We start from the raw sequence: 15,480 nt of genomic DNA, 5'->3' as shown, positions 1-15,480 counted from the left end.
AGAAATGGCTTATCTTGCTGGGTCGCTCTTTGGCGTCGGTTCGGACACGACTGCTGTTGCGATTATGGTTGTCGTCATGGCTTCTGCATGCTATCCCAAGGCTCAGGAGAAAGTGCAAGAAGAACTGGACGTCGTCATTAGTCGTGACAGAGGTAAGTCGAATATCGTTATTCATCTGAGTGAAATCTCAACTTTGTTACAGCTCCCACATTCGACGACTACAACTCCCCCCGCAGATGAAGCGTTCATGCTGGAGTGTCTTCGCTGGAGACCCATGACGACTCTCGGATTCACACACCGTGCGCTGACTGATATCCCATACATACGTTTTTCAGTGCTCTGTCATGTTTTTTTGTTCTAACTGCCTGAGCAGAAGAATACGTGTATCCCAGAAGGTGCTATCGTCTTTGGCAACCACTGGTACGACTAACATCCATTCTATGCGATATTGTACTGATCACCTTTCAACAGGGCAATCTCCCGTGACCCAAGCGTCTACCCCAACCCTGACCAGTTCGATCCTCAGAGGTGGCTCAACACCGACGGCAAAATCCGGGACGACCTCAAGTTCCCTTCATTCGGTTTTGGACGCAGGTACTTGTCCCTGATATTAAACCCAGTTGCCTACATACTAAAATGTGACGTGCAACATGCAGAATCTGCCCAGGACAACATATAGCAAACCGCTCGATCTTCATTAACGCTGCGCTCCTCTTGTGGTCTTTCAAGATCACGCAGGACCCTGAGAACCCAATTGATGAGTCGGGTTTTGTGGATGGTGTTATTGTGCATCCTAAGCCGTTTGCTGCGTGTTTTGAACCGAGGTTTGGGAATGAGGCGGCATTGAGGGGGGTGATGGGGAAGTATGGCGAGGGATTGTAGGTTCTTGATCTTGAGCGCGGTTTATTGTGAGCTTGGGATGTAATACTTTCGTTGGTATTTTGGTGCGAGCGGCTCTTCGGCTTAATACTGAAATCATATTCATTTTGGTGTCTGTGGTAGATGCGACATGGAGTATGGTCTTTGTAGAATCAGTTCGAGACAATGCGACAGCACTAGGTGAGGCTGATGGAGATAAAAGCATCAGTATTGCGTGCGTCAAGCATTCCACTCTGAATCTCTCTGACAGTACCTTTTCATCGCGGCAGGAAGCCCAGCAAACCTCGTCTGTATTATGAACTACTACTATTGGTTTGGTCTCGGGTACAACAGGAAGCGAGGCTACTATTGTGATGTCAAGGTTCATACCCTTTGCCCTACTGGCAATCAAGCACATAAGCAGCATCGGCCACACTGCGGACACTTGACAGCTGGGCGCTGGTTGGGGTTGAAAAAATGGTCCCTTGGCTCTGCAGGGTCATCATTCGAGGAGATAAGATACTTGACTATTGTCATGTTTGGTGAATTCAGTGCTCCACCCGCCCCACTCACAAATCCTTCTCAAGGGCCACCGCCTTTCTATATGCAAATATTGGCAGCCCCCCCGACGAAACGAGTGAGTGCCATAAGGAGCAGGGTCATATTTATGTCGAGAAGGTTGTTTCGAAACAGCTCTAAGAACTGTTCTGAAGACTAGAAGGGCACCTTTAGCTGTTTTCATCGAGAGTACACATTAATTACACACCATAGGGTTATTTGCCACTGCTATCCGGTCAACCAGATGCCATTTTTCGGAAAACATAGCCCCGTCGTTATCTGGGACTCATCAAACCAAGCGGCAAGTGCTCTCGTAGGACAGAGATGGGCTTCATTAGATGAGAGGGTCCAGAGATGAAAGGGTTTAATATCTAAAATCATATATCTCAATCACAGCTCGCAATTTAAATACAGATTGAACACAGACCTCCATTTTGGTGGGTCTTGCGAAAGGGGAGGTACAACACAACCTGATTGTTTGCCACACGAAGAATCATGAACCTGTATCTTGAGGACCTCATCAAACCGCAACATACATAAGAAATGCCACTGTATATGCAGCATGCAGAAGCCTTCGGACCCGCCCACCACCCCAGTTGTCCAGGCTGTCAGAAGTACGAGAGCCTCCTGCAGGTTTTCGCTCGCCAGGTTGATACGGCTGGACAGTCCAGTTCTCAGGAAGGCGGTTGTGGTGGTACAATTTGAGTAATATCTCCTGCAGGAGTTGTAAAATTTTCACCAGTGAAATATTAAAATATTCAACGTGACTCACCGATGTTATAGCACGAGCACTGTTTGCAACTTCACCAGCTTGAACCTAGCACAGTTTGATCAGCCTCAAATCAGCCAAAATCACAAAGCACTACCTTGCGTCTCCGCAGCGAACACATGAAAGATGAAACTTCAACCGAGATTGAGGGGTTGCCAACCATGGTGGCACCAACATCGGATTCATGCCATGGCATGTTTCCGAGACCCTTCAGCTTACCGAAGCCATAGGTCATTGAGGCTCGCATTTTCTGAGCATGTCCATATGTCCCCCGTTCCTGGGAACACAGCTTTGTGGTGCCGTCAAGATTAATGGAGTCGCAGCTTCCATGAAATGTCAGCATCAGAACGACAGATCGGCTCCAAGCGGCACTCACGCGTTCATAATCCAGGCTACAATTACCAAAGGAGCATCAGCCCGTGGTCTCTTGCTGAAGAATTCCTCATCCGGCCCCAGAAGGCGGATCCTGATAGCAAATGAGACACATGAATTCATTAACCTGCAAAGAGCATAAGTGACCCGTCAGGTGAGTTGCTGAAAAGCATCCACCTTTTGTATTCAGCATCCGTGCCATCTGTGACACCCTTGGAAGCCTCCATGAGCGTCATCTGCAATTTAACAAAATCAGGAGTATCAATTGACCCAGTATTCGCCGTTTTCAGACCAGCGCCGGGCTCAATTATAGTTTCTTGTTCCGCTGCAACATCCTCTTCAATTTCATCTATCTCGAGGCCAGTAGCAGACCCTGAAAGCACCCCGCATAAACCAGGAAAACATTGCATGGAGTCAACCGTCGCAGCCATAGGTTGATAGAAAACTTTGTTGTCAGGGCTTGGACTGAGTAAAATGTGGTGTTAGTTCAACTTTGGTGGGCCGCCGGCTGAGTCATGGCAACAAGTTGCATGTCTGTTGACCATTAGGCACTGATACTCGTATTACTGGTTCCCATTCTCGTAAAATTTGTACTGCGCAAAAGAAAAATCCTATCTATAACACCTTCACACCAAACCTTTGCCTGTCAACTCGGTGTACCTTTTTGCAATAGCGGATGGCTTGGTCATGACATACTCTCTGCCTCCCCTCCGGTAAGTAAAATGAGCATCGAATGCAGGACCAAACTCCTCATGTGCCTGTTGCACGATGCGGGAGTGGGCCGCCTTGCGTGCATCACGCAGCTTCTGAACGATAGTGGTAAAGGTCGCATGTTCTCCATCAACACTGAATTTGGCCCAGAACTCCTCTGGGCTGCTCTGACGATAGCACTCGACGATGTCCTGGATGCCCAGAGAAGAGGAAGGTCAGTCAGATGCAGTGGAACAACTCAATTTTGCACCCACACGCCAGTCTGTCCACTTATTCTTCGTCCCCTTCCACTGCTGGTCTCTGCCGTAGCGATAGAGTACAGGCCAGTGCTCGATTGCAATTGGGTGGCCCTGGATGACAATGATTGATATACCCCGCCAGTGCTCAGTGTGGTCATCCCACATCTCGTTGAGGCTTGAGATATCATTTGCGAAGCTGATGGCAGGGGGATCAGGAATATCGCCGTCATCCAGTTGTAGCGTAGTGCCATCTCCGAGCTTGAGCACTCGAGCCTTGTTTGTGTCGGGCTTCGCTGGTGTTGGGGCTTCTCTCACCATGCTGTGTCCTGACGTGATGGCATCAGTGGAGCGAGGAGCTACTGCCCTGTGTTCCTCGGCACCTAGTATATGCGGGGATGCAGCAGCACCCGGTTGAAGGAGGGCATCTTGCACGAGGCTGATAAGCCTCGTGCTTGCATTTTGGATGATGGTGTCCTGCAACTATCCACCTGTCAGCATGTCATATCATAGTAAGTGGGAGACACAGCACCGAGCAAGCTCACCTCATTGATGTAGCTGGCAGAGTGCGCACTTGTACCAGTAGGCATCCCACCCATAGGATAATGACTAGGTTCAGCATCGGCAACTGGAGCCATGCCGTCTGTTGTCTGGTATGGATACTCCATGCAGATCATCTTGGCCTGTGAGGCCAACGTTCAACCAGTCCAACACGACAGAGATAAATCAAAAAAGAGGAGGAAAGAAACAGCAGCTCACCCACGGCAGCAGTGCGGCAACCTCGGCTGAGGTGCGTGCATCTTTTGATCGATCAGTGATGGTCGTGGTTCCGTTGATAGTGTTGGCGCCTGGAACGAGTTGTGCACGACGCTGTGTAGACTTTTTGGTACGGCTTGTCCTAGGCTTGTCCGTGGGCCTCTTCACTCGAGGTCCCTTATGAGACCTGTGGGCACCTGGGTGGGCGCTCCAGTAACAGTTCAGCTCCCAGTTGAATTGAGTGAAAAAAGTCACGTACCTGTTCCATGAGTCAGGATTGTGGCTGAATGCCTCCAGTCGTTCGACTAGCACGGTCTTGTTGCCTGTCTGAGAGAGGTTGAACTCGATGCAGTGCTGCTTCAGCACTTTTGCAGTCATGCTGTAGCTGCGGTACCATAATGAGTGTCGCGAGGAACCAGGCGAACGACACATTAAAACTTACATGCGGAGGTATTGAACTGATGGCCCTCCATCCTGCCTGAATCGCAGTGGGAAGGGAAGGGACTGCTCGTCAGAGGAGACTGATAGACTGCTGCTCCGAGGGCTGCCTTGAGTTTTGCTGGGCTGAGACATGCTTGGTGTTTGGTCATGAGTACCGGCTTCAGCGCTCCAGAATGCCTCGTCACCATCTGAGATGGGACGTGATCCAGAAGTGTTGACAGTGTTCATCTTCACGAAGCTAGGGACGTTGTTGATGCCTCTTTTGTCACCGTTGCTGAGGAAGGCCTGCGCAATGCAGGATCTCCACCAGGGATATGTTCCGATGAGAACGACGAAAGCTGACACACCAAAGACGACGGCAAGAGAGCTGGTGTCGTTGAGTCCGCCGTCCGGTGCTAGTGCATCAGGGGTGCTCGGGTCTGCACCCGAGCTGGAACCGTTCGAGAGAGTGACGAGTGAGCTGAAGGGGTTGGGCTGTGGGCGCTGGAGCACTGTGTCGTCGATGATGGAGGCAAGCACATGCTCCGCGACGTGCTTGGCAGCAAGCAATGGGATCTGGGGGACGGGCACGTCAGCATTGCAAACGCTATACTCACTTTCCGAGCGCATCTGGCAACCGACAAGAGACCGTCCGTGCTTAAGTCAGCATGCCTGGGACGGCGTTCGCCGAACTGTCACACCCAAAACAGGACGGTGATTCTTTCGAGAGAAGTATAGCTGCCGACACGAAAAACCACGGTCCAGTCACGGACGGTCACGAAGTGACGGACAGTGACCGATCGTCACTGTCGTAAGTTTGACAAATCGTCTCCGATCGGCGCTGGACGAGACACCCGACACCCCTCAGCTAGAAGCTGGAAGGCATGCGAATTCAACGAGGAGCGGGGAGTTGGGCACGATGTCGTCCCGACGCTGCCAAACGTCTCTTTTCTGGTTCATCGCAGTGATGCGGCCCTCACGTCACGGGCGTCTGCACTCGAGAAGTGCGGAGGAAGTATATAGGTCTGGGTAGTCCACTCACCGAGGGCATGGAGTTTGGTTTGGATCTGGAAGGAGTGTGGAATCTCGAATGGGAGCGCAAGTCCTCAAAATGAGAGACGGTTTGAGAGATGGTTTGGAATTGAAGATGTGTGCTGACTAGTACATGCAGGAATCCAGGCCTTGCTCCATTGCCGGCATCAAGCTACTACTGCGCCCGCATTGAGTTTGCGGAGGTGTCATGCGGTTCCGAGGATGGGTCCGTGATGTCACGCCATTTGGGAGGGTCTTTTTTCGCCCAAGAAACCTCTAGTGGACGTGCAGGATTCCCTGCAAAAACCAAGGTACCCACGCTCATATCCACCATCCTGCAAAGAAAAAGACCATCCTGGTGTGCTAAAGACGGTTGCACGCGCGCTAAAGACGATCCCACGTCTGATATATCAAATGTGGTGCTTGCTGGTTTAGCATCTACTAGCATGGGACGGCCCCAGGCATAGACAACTGCGTGCTCGAGAGGTAAGTGACACATTCATCTTTTCATGTGTCTAATTGACTGTTAGTACAGGTGCTATATTATCAAAACTCGCTGTTGTCCTCCCAACATCTCACCCTCAACCGTCCATGAACCCCCAGCGCTGGTGTAAACAGCTCAACTACGTCTGACTAGCACTCGCTAAGGGACACATTCATCTTTTCATGCGTTTAAGTGACTATTAGTACAGGCGCTAGATTACAAAACACACTGTTCTTGCAAGACGCTGAAATCACCGTATTCCCCCACCATATTTCAGTCACCAGCCGCATTCTTGTTGCTCATTGCGACCAAACACCGCATCCCTCCTTTGAAGGCAAACATAGGTAAACAAATGCGCATTGTTTAGGGGCAGCACGCTAACTTGTTCCTGTGCACATCTGGGTACTAGCTCAGATACACCAGCGCGCAGCAATAAACTAGAGGGTTTACTTGTCATCATGGGTATAAACGGCCTGTGGGAGGTATGTGCACCTGCCGCTTGCCGGATTTCAAACCTCAGTCGCTTTACAGTTACTCGAGCCTGCTGCAAAAACGGTACCTGTCATCTCTCTTGCCCTCCAGGGCCGCTACATAGGACCCGCCCCTCACCTGCCCTATGTGGTGGGGGTTGATGCAAGGTTAGCATTTGGATATCAGCGGCCATGTCCACATTTGACACTAAATGTCTACTACGATCCAGCGGATGGTTCGAACAGTGCCAACAAGGCAAGTGGCACCGAGCACATGCTCAGACTGGGCAGAATCCCGCCCTTCGAACATTTCTATTCCGACTTGCCCGACTTGCCCGGTATCCACTGCAGCTTATCTTCTGCTATGACGGTGACCAGCGGCCTGGTGTTAAACGAGGACATAGGGTGTCTTCAAATGAACACTGGATGGTGAAGCCAACACAGCGCATCCTGGATGCTTTCAACACTCAGTGGATTACGGTGCGTTTAATTTCGCCACCTCTATCCTTATTATTCAAGCCTGGTATCCAGGCTGCGGGGGAAGCTGAGGCGCAGCTGGCCTTGATGAATAGGGCTGGCGTCATCAATGCGGTCATGACAGATGACTGTGATATCTTCGTGTTTGGTGCCCAAACCGTCCTTCGAAAGTAGGTGCTGCCTTTCTTCCACATCTGTGTCCTCCTGACCCTGTCCTCCTGCCTTAGCTCGACATTTTTGTCCGACACCATCAAGATATATACCATCGGCACCATCCGGGAGCAAGTTGACCCTTCTCTTACTGGTGACGCTTTCATTACCATTGCTATTTGCTGTGGGGGTGATTATGATAAGGTAAGCCTTCAGCCGCCATTCTGCGAACATTGATTCTCACTGACATCTGTCTCAGAATGGTCTTCCAGGGTGCGGACGTGAGACCGCACTTGGTCTGGCCCGCTGCATGGACAATAGTATGCTATGCAGTGCTATGCACGGTGGCAACCAGGACCGGTCCCTCCAGCAATGGCGGAACATCGCTGAATATCACCTTGCGAGTGATCCAACTGGAAAGATGGGCCGATTGCATCCAGCCCTCGCTCGCTCACTCTCTGATTCCTTCCCTAATCCGGGCATCATTAATTTATATGCACGCCCCACAGTAACTCCACTCACTGAGCTGCCCAAACTGCGAACCCCGGCCCCACCTAACCTCACTTCACTTGCGTCTCTTATTCAGCAGCTCCTGGGCTGGGACTCAAAGAAGCTTCTCGGCACTTTCCGCACTACCATTTGGCCTGTTGCCATCTTGCACGAGCTTCTGGAGGACCTTGCGAATAATTCGCCTATGAGCAATGAGGTCTGTGGACCGTGTTGCTCTATCTGAACATATACTGACAAGATGCAGATCGAGCTTGGCTCGGGCTGCACGAGGGCTGTCTTTCTCAGCCGTGCATCACGCCCGAAGAAGGCACTTGCAGGATTTTTGGGGCACAACAGTGATGTACCCACTGATACGCTGAAGCAAGCCACACTCCGGCTGCTTGAGGGGTCAGCTGAAGGCTGTCAGGATGACTCACATAAGTATGTTCGAGTATGGCTCGCTGACCAAATCTATGACTGCTGGGTGCGGACCATGTTCCTGTCGTCTTCAGGTGATCCCCAAATTGAGGTATGTCTATCAACAACACCATCATCATTCACGCTGACAAATGGATAGACTAATTCACTGTCGACATCATGCGTGGTCCATGGGTCATCTGCAGGTGCGGCCTCCGCAGCTGCTGCCTCTTCTGCGAGCGTCATCGACCTCACACAAGATGAAGATGAAGCAGTGCCCGCAGACGGTGTTATAATTGATCTCACAGGTGATGATGATGATCGTGAATTGATTGATCTCACTCTTTGATACAAATCTTGACATACTGTACTTGTATCTCGTCCGAAGCTTTGTGTCCATCACATATACTGGATGCGCCTCAATTGACCAGAAGTTTCAATTGTTCCAGCAAGTTGGATATCTCCACTGTGAACGCCGCGGTGGATCAGGACATCGATATTTGTCAATTTGTCATACGAGTTGCGTCTCATGACAACTGGCTGAGCTGTCCCAAAGCCGCACTAACTGTCAGTCCATCACCCTTGAATAGGCTTGGTCTCCCATCAGCACTGGTCAGCGTCAAGCGCCTGTCAGCCTCGTCCGACATAAAACTCAGCTGCTGCACCATGCGGTCAGTACCTTTCATTCCTCCGTCCTCTCTCTTGTACTAAGTTTTACTGTATTTGCCCTTATAAACTATTAGAGGATGTTCGACTTGACATTTGGGTTCAAGGCCCTAGGAGCATTAGTCGCTGTCATTCTCGCCGACAAGCTCCTCCGCGCTAAGATACGCTCAAAGTCACGCCTGCCTCTTCCTCCTGGTCCTCCTGGAAATTGGCTATTCGGAACTCCTCTGCCAAGAACTAAGTGAGTACATAAAATACGAAACTCTATGTGGACACTAACGGGAAACACATCATAGTCAATCTCAGCAGTTTGCAGAATGGATCAATACCTATGGACCCATCATCTCGCTTCGGATCGGGCCTAAGATCATGGTCATCATTGGCAGATACCAGGTAAGATGGTTCCAATACTGGTCACCAAGTACATACTCACCTGCACAGGAATCTGTCGATATAATGGAGAAAGAAGGTAGTCTACTAGCCGACCGTCCTCGTGCAGTTGCGGCAGGAGAGATATTGTCGCGCGGGCTGCATTTGATCCTTGCACCCGCAGGAGAGCAGTTCCACAGACTTCGCAGGTTGGGTTGAGATCTCCTCTTAACGACCTATTTTACTGAAATTATGTGATTCAGAGCGGCTCATACTCACCTTCAAGCGAAAGCTGCAGAATCCTATGTGCCAATCCAGATGAATGCTGCCCGTAATGTCATCCTCGATATCCTTAATAACCCTAAAGGACACCAAGCAGCTGCGAATCGGTATGTTGCACTCAATGTGTTGTTTTATGATCACTTATGCATTCAACTCAAGCTACACCGCCTCCATCATCTTGCGTGTCACGTATGGCAAGTCGACCCCCCGAGATCATCGTCATCCAGAAAATGCTCAAGCGCTTCCAGATGCTCATGCGACCTGGTGCATTACTGGTAGAGCGCTACCCGATATTAAAATACGTTCCGGGATATGGAACCGAGTTGGAGCAGTGGAGAAGGGAAGAGAGTCAGCTCTTCCATGACCAGCTTGATCGTGTTTTGAGAGAATTGGTTGGTTGGTTCCACTTCTTTCCTCATCAGTACCTGACTGTTCTTCATAGGCGACCAGCAAAGCTGGTCCCTCGTTTGCTCGCTATCTTCTTGAGAACCAGTCTTCGCACAAGCTCTCGGACGAAGAAATGGCTTATCTTGCTGGGTCGCTCTTTGGCGTCGGTTCGGACACGACTGCTGTTGCGATTATGGTTGTCGTCATGGCTTCTGCATGCTATCCCAAGGCTCAGGAGAAAGTGCAAGAAGAACTGGACGTCGTCATTAGTCGTGACAGAGGTAAGTCGAATATCGTTATTCATCTGAGTGAAATCTCAACTTTGTTACAGCTCCCACATTCGACGACTACAACTCCCTCCCGCAGATTGAAGCGTTCATGCTGGAGTGTCTTCGCTGGAGACCCATGACGACTCTCGGATTCACACACCTGTGCGCTGACTGATATCCCATACATACGTTTTTCAGTGCTCTGTCATGTTTTTTTGTTCTAACTGCCTGAGCAGAAGAATACGTGTATCCCAGAAGGTGCTATCGTCTTTGGCAACCACTGGTACGACTAACATCCATTCTATGCGATATTGTACTGATCACCTTTCAACAGGGCAATCTCCCGTGACCCAAGTGTCTACCCCAACCCTGACCAGTTCGATCCTCAGAGGTGGCTCAACACCGACGGCAAAATCCGGGACGACCTCAAGTTCCCTTCATTCGGTTTTGGACGCAGGTACTTGTCCCTGATATTAAACCCAGTTGCCTACATACTAAAATGTGACGTGCAACATGCAGAATCTGCCCAGGACAACATATAGCAAACCGCTCGATCTTCATTAACGCTGCGCTCCTCTTGTGGTCTTTCAAGATCACGCAGGACCCTGAGAACCCAATTGATGAGTCGGGTTTTGTGGATGGTGTTATTGTGCATCCTAAGCCGTTTGCTGCGTGTTTTGAACCGAGGTTTGGGAATGAGGCGGCATTGAGGGGGGTGATGGGGAAGTATGGCGAGGGATTGTAGGTTCTTGATCTTGAGCGCGGTTTATTGTGAGCTTGGGATGTAATACTTTCGTTGGTATTTTGGTGCGAGCGGCTCTTCGGCTTAATACTGAAATCATATTCATTTTGGTGTCTGTGGTAGATGCGACATGGAGTATGGTCTTTGTAGAATCAGTTCGAGACAATGCGACAGCACTAGGTGAGGCTGATGGAGATAAAAGCATCAGTATTGCGTGCGTCAAGCATTCCACTCTGAATCTCTCTGACAGTACCTTTTCATCGCGGCAGGAAGCCCAGCAAACCTCGTCTGTATTATGAACTACTACTATTGGTTTGGTCTCGGGTACAACAGGAAGCGAGGCTACTATTGTGATGTCAAGGTTCATACCCTTTGCCCTACTGCAATCAAGCACATAAGCAGCATCGGCCACACTGCGGACACTTGACAGCTGGGCGCTGGTTGGGGTTGAAAAAATGGTCCCTTGGCTCTGCAGGGTCATCATTCGAGGAGATAAGATACTTGACTATTGTCATGTTGGTGAATTCAGTGCTCCACCCGCCCCACTCACAAATCCTTCTCAAGGGCCACCGCCTTTCTATATGCAAATATTGGCAGCCCCCCCGACGAAACGAGTGAGTGCCATAAGGAGCAGGGTCAATATTTATGTCGAGAAGGTTGTTTCGAAACAGCTCTAAGAACTGTTCTGAAGACTAGAAGGGCACCTTTAGCTGTTTTCATCGAGGTACACATTAATTACACACCATAGGGTTATTTGCCACTGCTATCCGGTCACCAGATGCCATTTTTCGGAAAACATAGCCCGTCGTTATCTGGGACTCATCAAACCAAGCGGCAAGTGCTCTCGTAGGACAGAGATGGGCTTCATTAGATGAGAGGGTCCAGAGATGAAAGGGTTTAATATCTAAAATCATATATCTCAATCACAGCTCGCAATTTAAATACAGATTGAACACAGACCTCCATTTTGGTGGGTCTTGCGAAAGGGGAGGTACAACACAACCTGATTGTTTGCCACACGAAGATCATGAACCTGTATCTTGAGGACCTCATCAAACCGCAACATACATAAGAATGCCACTGTATATGCAGCATGCAGAAGCCTTCGGACCCGCCCACCACCCCAGTTGTCCAGGCTGTCAGAAGTACGAGAGCCTCCTGCAGGTTTTCGCTCGCCAGGTTGATACGGCTGGACAGTCCAGTTCTCAGGAAGGCGGTTGTGGTGGTACAATTTGAGTAATATCTCCTGCAGGAGTTGTAAAATTTTCACCAGTGAAATATTAAAATATTCAACGTGACTCACCGATGTTATAGCACGAGCACTGTTTGCAACTTCACCAGCTTGAACCTAGCACAGTTTGATCAGCCTCAAATCAGCCAAAATCACAAAGCACTACCTTGCGTCTCCGCAGCGAACACATGAAAGATGAAACTTCAACCGAGATTGAGGGGTTGCCAACCATGGTGGCACCAACATCGGATTCATGCCATGGCATGTTTCCGAGACCCTTCAGCTTACCGAAGCCATAGGTCATTGAGGCTCGCATTTTCTGAGCATGTCCATATGTCCCCCGTTCCTGGGAACACAGCTTTGTGGTGCCGTCAAGATTAATGGAGTCGCAGCTTCCATGAAATGTCAGCATCAGAACGACAGATCGGCTCCAAGCGGCACTCACGCGTTCATAATCCAGGCTACAATTACCAAAGGAGCATCAGCCCGTGGTCTCTTGCTGAAGAATTCCTCATCCGGCCCCAGAAGGCGGATCCTGATAGCAAATGAGACACATGAATTCATTAACCTGCAAAGAGCATAAGTGACCCGTCAGGTGAGTTGCTGAAAAGCATCCACCTTTTGTATTCAGCATCCGTGCCATCTGTGACACCCTTGGAAGCCTCCATGAGCGTCATCTGCAATTTAACAAAATCAGGAGTATCAATTGACCCAGTATTCGCCGTTTTCAGACCAGCGCCGGGCTCAATTATAGTTTCTTGTTCCGCTGCAACATCCTCTTCAATTTCATCTATCTCGAGGCCAGTAGCAGACCCTGAAAGCACCCCGCATAAACCAGGAAAACATTGCATGGAGTCAACCGTCGCAGCCATAGGTTGATAGAAAACTTTGTTGTCAGGGCTTGGACTGAGTAAAATGTGGTGTTAGTTCAACTTTGGTGGGCCGCCGGCTGAGTCATGGCAACAAGTTGCATGTCTGTTGACCATTAGGCACTGATACTCGTATTACTGGTTCCCATTCTCGTAAAATTTGTACTGCGCAAAAGAAAAATCCTATCTATAACACCTTCACACCAAACCTTTGCCTGTCAACTCGGTGTACCTTTTTGCAATAGCGGATGGCTTGGTCATGACATACTCTCTGCCTCCCCTCCGGTAAGTAAAATGAGCATCGAATGCAGGACCAAACTCCTCATGTGCCTGTTGCACGATGCGGGAGTGGGCCGCCTTGCGTGCATCACGCAGCTTCTGAACGATAGTGGTAAAGGTCGCATGTTCTCCATCAACACTGAATTTGGCCCAGAACTCCTCTGGGCTGCTCTGACGATAGCACTCGACGATGTCCTGGATGCCCAGAGAAGAGGAAGGTCAGTCAGATGCAGTGGAACAACTCAATTTTGCACCCACACGCCAGTCTGTCCACTTATTCTTCGTCCCCTTCCACTGCTGGTCTCTGCCGTAGCGATAGAGTACAGGCCAGTGCTCGATTGCAATTGGGTGGCCCTGGATGACAATGATTGATATACCCCGCCAGTGCTCAGTGTGGTCATCCCACATCTCGTTGAGGCTTGAGATATCATTTGCGAAGCTGATGGCAGGGGGATCAGGAATATCGCCGTCATCCAGTTGTAGCGTAGTGCCATCTCCGAGCTTGAGCACTCGAGCCTTGTTTGTGTCGGGCTTCGCTGGTGTTGGGGCTTCTCTCACCATGCTGTGTCCTGACGTGATGGCATCAGTGGAGCGAGGAGCTACTGCCCTGTGTTCCTCGGCACCTAGTATATGCGGGGATGCAGCAGCACCCGGTTGAAGGAGGGCATCTTGCACGAGGCTGATAAGCCTCGTGCTTGCATTTTGGATGATGGTGTCCTGCAACTATCCACCTGTCAGCATGTCATATCATAGTAAGTGGGAGACACAGCACCGAGCAAGCTCACCTCATTGATGTAGCTGGCAGAGTGCGCACTTGTACCAGTAGGCATCCCACCCATAGGATAATGACTAGGTTCAGCATCGGCAACTGGAGCCATGCCGTCTGTTGTCTGGTATGGATACTCCATGCAGATCATCTTGGCCTGTGAGGCCAACGTTCAACCAGTCCAACACGACAGAGATAAATCAAAAAAGAGGAGGAAAGAAACAGCAGCTCACCCACGGCAGCAGTGCGGCAACCTCGGCTGAGGTGCGTGCATCTTTTGATCGATCAGTGATGGTCGTGGTTCCGTTGATAGTGTTGGCGCCTGGAACGAGTTGTGCACGACGCTGTGTAGACTTTTTGGTACGGCTTGTCCTAGGCTTGTCCGTGGGCCTCTTCACTCGAGGTCCCTTATGAGACCTGTGGGCACCTGGGTGGGCGCTCCAGTAACAGTTCAGCTCCCAGTTGAATTGAGTGAAAAAAGTCACGTACCTGTTCCATGAGTCAGGATTGTGGCTGAATGCCTCCAGTCGTTCGACTAGCACGGTCTTGTTGCCTGTCTGAGAGAGGTTGAACTCGATGCAGTGCTGCTTCAGCACTTTTGCAGTCATGCTGTAGCTGCGGTACCATAATGAGTGTCGCGAGGAACCAGGCGAACGACACATTAAAACTTACATGCGGAGGTATTGAACTGATGGCCCTCCATCCTGCCTGAATCGCAGTGGGAAGGGAAGGGACTGCTCGTCAGAGGAGACTGATAGACTGCTGCTCCGAGGGCTGCCTTGAGTTTTGCTGGGCTGAGACATGCTTGGTGTTTGGTCATGAGTACCGGCTTCAGCGCTCCAGAATGCCTCGTCACCATCTGAGATGGGACGTGATCCAGAAGTGTTGACAGTGTTCATCTTCACGAAGCTAGGGACGTTGTTGATGCCTCTTTTGTCACCGTTGCTGAGGAAGGCCTGCGCAATGCAGGATCTCCACCAGGGATATGTTCCGATGAGAACGACGAAAGCTGACACACCAAAGACGACGGCAAGAGAGCTGGTGTTGTTGAGTCCGCCGTCCGGTGCTAGTGCATCAGGGGTGCTCGGGTCTGCACCCGAGCTGGAACCGTTCGAGAGAGTGACGAGTGAGCTGAAGGGGTTGGGCTGTGGGCGCTGGAGCACTGTGTCGTCGATGATGGAGGCAAGCACATGCTCCGCGACGTGCTTGGCAGCAAGCAATGGGATCTGGGGGACGGGCACGTCAGCATTGCAAACGCTATACTCACTTTCCGAGCGCATCTGGCAACCGACAAGAGACCGTCCGTGCTTAAGTCAGCATGCCTGGGACGGCGTTCGCCGAACTGTCACACCCCAAACAGGACGGTGATTCTTTCGAGAGAAGTGACCTGCGCAACAACCACACAATGAGTATACTCCTGT

At 50.5% G+C, this 15,480-nt stretch overlaps 6 protein-coding genes across 6 annotated transcripts; 3 read left to right on the top strand and 3 right to left on the bottom strand.

The window, feature by feature from the left end:
- Position 1: 1 nt before the first annotated feature.
- On the top strand, positions 2–1,247 carry EDB91DRAFT_1294054 (cytochrome P450; the record flags this gene model as incomplete). Its single annotated transcript, XM_041324889.1, has 4 exons — positions 2–334; positions 377–420; positions 472–594; positions 657–1,247. 4 exons carry the CDS (start codon positions 5–7, stop codon positions 880–882), a joined length of 723 nt encoding a protein of 240 aa, XP_041182841.1. The 3' UTR covers positions 883–1,247.
- EDB91DRAFT_1104228 (uncharacterized protein) lies at positions 1,032–3,060 on the bottom strand. The gene is made up of 12 exons (XM_041317381.1): positions 2,735–3,060; positions 2,562–2,684; positions 2,283–2,508; positions 2,189–2,233; positions 1,967–2,131; positions 1,918–1,932; positions 1,844–1,886; positions 1,680–1,787; positions 1,625–1,644; positions 1,494–1,572; positions 1,130–1,436; positions 1,032–1,059 (listed from the first exon to the last, which is right to left on the bottom strand). The coding sequence occupies exons 1-11, from the start codon at positions 2,986–2,988 to the stop codon at positions 1,267–1,269; spliced, it is 1,248 nt and encodes a 415-aa protein (XP_041182840.1). The 5' UTR covers positions 2,989–3,060; the 3' UTR covers positions 1,032–1,059; positions 1,130–1,266.
- EDB91DRAFT_1104212 (uncharacterized protein) lies at positions 3,061–5,492 on the bottom strand. The gene is made up of 6 exons (XM_041317380.1): positions 4,703–5,492; positions 4,520–4,645; positions 4,264–4,468; positions 4,050–4,187; positions 3,523–3,987; positions 3,061–3,459 (listed from the first exon to the last, which is right to left on the bottom strand). The coding sequence occupies exons 1-6, from the start codon at positions 5,308–5,310 to the stop codon at positions 3,184–3,186; spliced, it is 1,818 nt and encodes a 605-aa protein (XP_041182839.1). The 5' UTR covers positions 5,311–5,492; the 3' UTR covers positions 3,061–3,183.
- Positions 5,493–6,314: 822 nt separating this feature from the next.
- Positions 6,315–8,689, top strand: EDB91DRAFT_533892 (PIN domain-like protein). Its single transcript, XM_041327625.1, has 10 exons — positions 6,315–6,536; positions 6,593–6,678; positions 6,728–6,834; positions 6,897–7,146; positions 7,198–7,313; positions 7,371–7,497; positions 7,553–7,999; positions 8,048–8,266; positions 8,406–8,507; positions 8,588–8,689. The coding sequence occupies exons 2-9, from the start codon at positions 6,655–6,657 to the stop codon at positions 8,493–8,495; spliced, it is 1,380 nt and encodes a 459-aa protein (XP_041182838.1). The 5' UTR covers positions 6,315–6,536; positions 6,593–6,654; the 3' UTR covers positions 8,496–8,507; positions 8,588–8,689.
- Positions 8,690–8,945: 256 nt separating this feature from the next.
- EDB91DRAFT_1234720 (cytochrome P450) lies at positions 8,946–10,917 on the top strand (the record flags this gene model as incomplete). Its single annotated transcript, XM_041321237.1, has 9 exons — positions 8,946–9,106; positions 9,162–9,258; positions 9,307–9,443; positions 9,498–9,623; positions 9,716–9,908; positions 9,959–10,184; positions 10,235–10,334; positions 10,507–10,629; positions 10,692–10,917. 9 exons carry the CDS (start codon positions 8,946–8,948, stop codon positions 10,915–10,917), a joined length of 1,389 nt encoding a protein of 462 aa, XP_041182837.1.
- Positions 10,918–11,036: 119 nt separating this feature from the next.
- Positions 11,037–15,443, bottom strand: EDB91DRAFT_1343747 (uncharacterized protein). The gene is made up of 12 exons (XM_041325791.1): positions 14,732–15,443; positions 14,549–14,674; positions 14,293–14,497; positions 14,079–14,216; positions 13,552–14,016; positions 13,283–13,488; positions 12,714–13,051; positions 12,617–12,680; positions 12,312–12,537; positions 11,875–12,262; positions 11,658–11,818; positions 11,037–11,606 (listed from the first exon to the last, which is right to left on the bottom strand). The coding sequence occupies exons 1-12, from the start codon at positions 15,337–15,339 to the stop codon at positions 11,301–11,303; spliced, it is 3,231 nt and encodes a 1,076-aa protein (XP_041182836.1). The 5' UTR covers positions 15,340–15,443; the 3' UTR covers positions 11,037–11,300.
- Positions 15,444–15,480: the final 37 nt, after the last annotated feature.

Source organism: Suillus paluster (assembly GCF_016628075.1).
Source record: "Suillus paluster strain FC165 chromosome Unknown EDB91scaffold_4, whole genome shotgun sequence".
Taxonomy (NCBI): domain Eukaryota; kingdom Fungi; phylum Basidiomycota; class Agaricomycetes; order Boletales; family Suillaceae; genus Suillus; species Suillus paluster.
Note: the sequence above shows the minus strand (reverse complement) of the source record. Positions and strands in the feature narration are given on the sequence as shown.

Coding starts and splice junctions, on each gene's coding strand:
- EDB91DRAFT_1104228 (XM_041317381.1), bottom strand. CDS start 2,988: ATGGCTGCGACGGTTGACTCCATGCAATGTTTTCCTGGTTTATGCGGG. Junction 2,132..2,188: donor GTGCTCGTGCTATAACATCG/GTGAGTCACGTT, acceptor CAACTCCTGCAG/GAGATATTACTCAAATTGTA. Junction 1,437..1,493: donor GCTCCTTATGGCACTCACTC/GTTTCGTCGGGG, acceptor GCCCTTGAGAAG/GATTTGTGAGTGGGGCGGGT.
- EDB91DRAFT_1104212 (XM_041317380.1), bottom strand. CDS start 5,310: ATGCGCTCGGAAAGTGAGTATAGCGTTTGCAATGCTGACGTGCCCGTC. Junction 4,469..4,519: donor AATCCTGACTCATGGAACAG/GTACGTGACTTT, acceptor CTGTTACTGGAG/CGCCCACCCAGGTGCCCACA. Junction 3,460..3,522: donor ATAAGTGGACAGACTGGCGT/GTGGGTGCAAAA, acceptor CTGGGCATCCAG/GACATCGTCGAGTGCTATCG.
- EDB91DRAFT_533892 (XM_041327625.1), top strand. CDS start 6,655: ATGGGTATAAACGGCCTGTGGGAG. Junction 6,835..6,896: donor GTGGTGGGGGTTGATGCAAG/GTTAGCATTTGG, acceptor ACTACGATCCAG/CGGATGGTTCGAACAGTGCC. Junction 8,000..8,047: donor ATTCGCCTATGAGCAATGAG/GTCTGTGGACCG, acceptor GACAAGATGCAG/ATCGAGCTTGGCTCGGGCTG.
- EDB91DRAFT_1343747 (XM_041325791.1), bottom strand. CDS start 15,339: ATGCGCTCGGAAAGTGAGTATAGCGTTTGCAATGCTGACGTGCCCGTC. Junction 14,498..14,548: donor AATCCTGACTCATGGAACAG/GTACGTGACTTT, acceptor CTGTTACTGGAG/CGCCCACCCAGGTGCCCACA. Junction 13,052..13,282: donor TACCGGAGGGGAGGCAGAGA/GTATGTCATGAC, acceptor CATTTTACTCAG/TCCAAGCCCTGACAACAAAG.